Source organism: Molothrus aeneus, unplaced genomic scaffold, assembly GCF_037042795.1.
Source record: "Molothrus aeneus isolate 106 unplaced genomic scaffold, BPBGC_Maene_1.0 scaffold_181, whole genome shotgun sequence".
Lineage (NCBI taxonomy): Eukaryota > Metazoa > Chordata > Aves > Passeriformes > Icteridae > Molothrus > Molothrus aeneus.
The window spans coordinates 105,001-107,500 of NW_027098844.1; the positions used below are offsets into that span (position 1 = coordinate 105,001).

General features: G+C 79.6%; 1 protein-coding gene and 1 non-coding gene across 2 annotated transcripts in view; one reads left to right on the plus strand and one right to left on the minus strand.

Annotated features, from left to right (window-relative positions):
- Positions 1 to 2,091, plus strand: part of LOC136569632 (collagen, type I, alpha 1a-like) — a 2,874-nt gene extending 783 nt beyond the window's left edge. Inside the window, exons 2-3 of the mRNA XM_066570027.1 lie at positions 1 to 274; positions 565 to 2,091. The exon at positions 1 to 274 is cut by the window's left edge and continues 662 nt beyond it. Of these exons, the coding sequence (XP_066426124.1) occupies positions 1 to 274; positions 565 to 2,091 (1,801 nt within the window). The remainder of the gene's footprint in view (positions 275 to 564) is intronic.
- On the minus strand, positions 261 to 413 carry LOC136569640 (5.8S ribosomal RNA). The gene has a single exon (XR_010785405.1). It is a non-coding gene; the product is annotated as a 5.8S ribosomal RNA (ribosomal RNA).
- Positions 2,092 to 2,500: the final 409 nt, after the last annotated feature.

A 2,500-nucleotide genomic window follows, 5' to 3' on the forward strand; every position in this document is an offset into this window, starting at 1 on the left:
CCCCGAGTCTGCATTTAGGGGGACGAAGGCCCTGCGCGGCGGCGACGACGACGACCGCGGCGACGCCCGCCGGGCCGCAGGGAAGGGATCGAGGCCCGCCGAGGGAAACGCGTCCCTCGCCGAACCCCTGACCGCCTTCCCTCCGGGCACCGGCGGGACGCCGCCGCCGCCGCCGCCGCCGCCCGCCGCGGGCGACGGGCCTGCGAGGCGACCCCAGCCGCGCCGCCGGGGTGGCCCCCGGACGGCGATTGATCGTCAAGCGACGCTCAGACAGGCGTAGCCCCGGGAGGAACCCGGGGCCGCAAGTGCGTTCGAAGTGTCGATGATCAATGTGTCCTGCAATTCACATTAATTCTCGCAGCTAGCTGCGTTCTTCATCGACGCACGAGCCGAGTGATCCACCGCTAAGAGTTGTCTGCCTTTCGGGCACCGCTCACGCCGAGCGGCCCCCCCCTTTTTTTCGGACAATTGCGCCGAGGACGCGCGGGCGCGCGCCTGGCTTCGACCGTACGAGCACACAGAAAACGGGAAGGGAAAAAAAAAAATCAAACCCACTCTCCGAAGGCCGGCCAAGAGGCGGGGGAGCCCGCGCACCCGACCGCCTCCCCCCGCGAGGGGAGACGCCGACCTCACCAACGCCGTCCTTCGGAGGCGGCCCAGGCGCCCGGGCTCGGCCCGGCCTCCGCGCGGAGGGCCGGGCGGCGCGCGCCGGAACGCGGGGGGGCACGGCGGCCCGCCCGCTTCTCGCTTTCACGGGACGACGCGCACGACACACACGGCACGCGGGCCGGGGGCGCGCGGCCGTCGGCCCCCGCGCCGCGCCGGCTCTCCCCTCGGCCCCGACGCCGCGGGCCTGGCGCGGAGCGCCGCCGCGCCGCCGCGCGGCCGGCTTGTCTCTCTTCCCCCCACGGCACGGGCCTTTCCCCCGGGCTCGAGACGGGCACGCGACGACGACCGGCCCCCTGCCGGCACGCCTCCCGCGGGACCGCTCCCCCGCCGGGCGAGCGAGCGACCGGCGGACGCGCTCCGCCGCCGGCCCCGGAGGCGGGCGCCACCGAGACCCGAGCCGGCGTCGCCAGCGCCCGAGGCCTGCCGGACGGCAGAACCGGCCGCCGCCGGGGCCGCACGCCCGGGACCGCCGCCGCCGCCTCGCACCGCCGGGGCCCCTTGCCTCGGGCACGCGCCCGGCGGAAGGCGCTACGGGCGCTGAGCCGGGGGGCAACGCCCGCTCTCCTCGTTCGCACGCGGAGACCGGGCGGGGAGGAGCGCCCCCGCGGCCGCCCCGCGCGCCTTCCTGCGGCCCACACGCGGCCGCGGCAAGGGCGACGGAGGAGGCGACGAGCGGGGCCCGGGACGGGACCGCCGCCGGCCGACGGCGGGCGCCGTCCGGCCGACCGTCCCCGCAGGGGACGTCCCCTGGGCCTGCCGCCGCCGCTCGCCACGGGGTCGCCCGCGCTCGCGGGCCTCCGCCGCCGGAGGGCCCGCCGAGCGCTCGCCCCCCACCGGCGGGCGGGCGGTCGAGCCAGGGGACGGCCGGCGGACGGACGGCGCCGCCGCTGCGCGTTCGAGGAGGAAAGGCCGTCGAGGGGGAGGAGAGGCGCCGGACGCGCCGGACGCGGCGCCGCCGCGCGCGCCAGAGACCGCGGCGGCGGGCCCAGGAGTGAGGGCGCGGGCGGGACCCGGCGGCCGCCACCCCGCGGCCGAGGAAGGGGCAGAGAGCGCGCGCTCTCTGCCGGCGTCGCCCGTTACGACGAGGCGGGCGGGTCGGCCCCCGCGGCCGACCGCGCGCCGAGGCCTCTCCGCCGAGGCCGGGCCGCGGAGAGGGGGGGGCAGGGCGCCCCTCCCCGGCGCGGCGCGGTTGACCCCCACCCGCGGCGCGCGGCGGGGACGACGACGACGACGGCCACGACGGGGGAGCGCGGCCGGTGGCCACGGGACAACCACCGCAGGGGATCGGCGGGAGTAGCTGCTCCCCACCCCTCAGTGGCGCCCCGCACGGCCACCGCCCGCGGCACACGCCCGCCGCCGCCGCCGCCGCCGCCGGCACCGCCGCCGCCACGGCGGGCCGCGCCGAGCTGCCCGAGTCTTTAAACCGCCGCCCGGGCCCCGCCGGCCCCCTTTCGGCCCAACCCGCAGCGTTTGACGACGCCGAGGGAAAAAAAACCTGGGGGGACCGCCGAGGCGCGGAGCGCTAGGTACCTGGCCCTGGGGCGAGGGAAACGACCTGCATGGCCCCGCCGAGGTGCCTCCCCCGCTGCCACCCTCGGGGGAGCGTCCACCGGCGGGGGCGCGCCCGACATCTGCCGCCACCACCGCCGCGTCCTTCTCGGGGCCCGGGGTTTCCCTCAGTAGCCCGGCGCTGCGCGCCCGAGAGGACGGCCGCGGCTCGGGCCGCCTCGCCGGCGCGGGGGACGCGGGCCCGACCACCGAGCACACCTCAGGCACGCGCGGCGCGCCGGCGTTCGGCGGCGCCGGCCGCGGCGGCGAGAGGCTCGGGGGC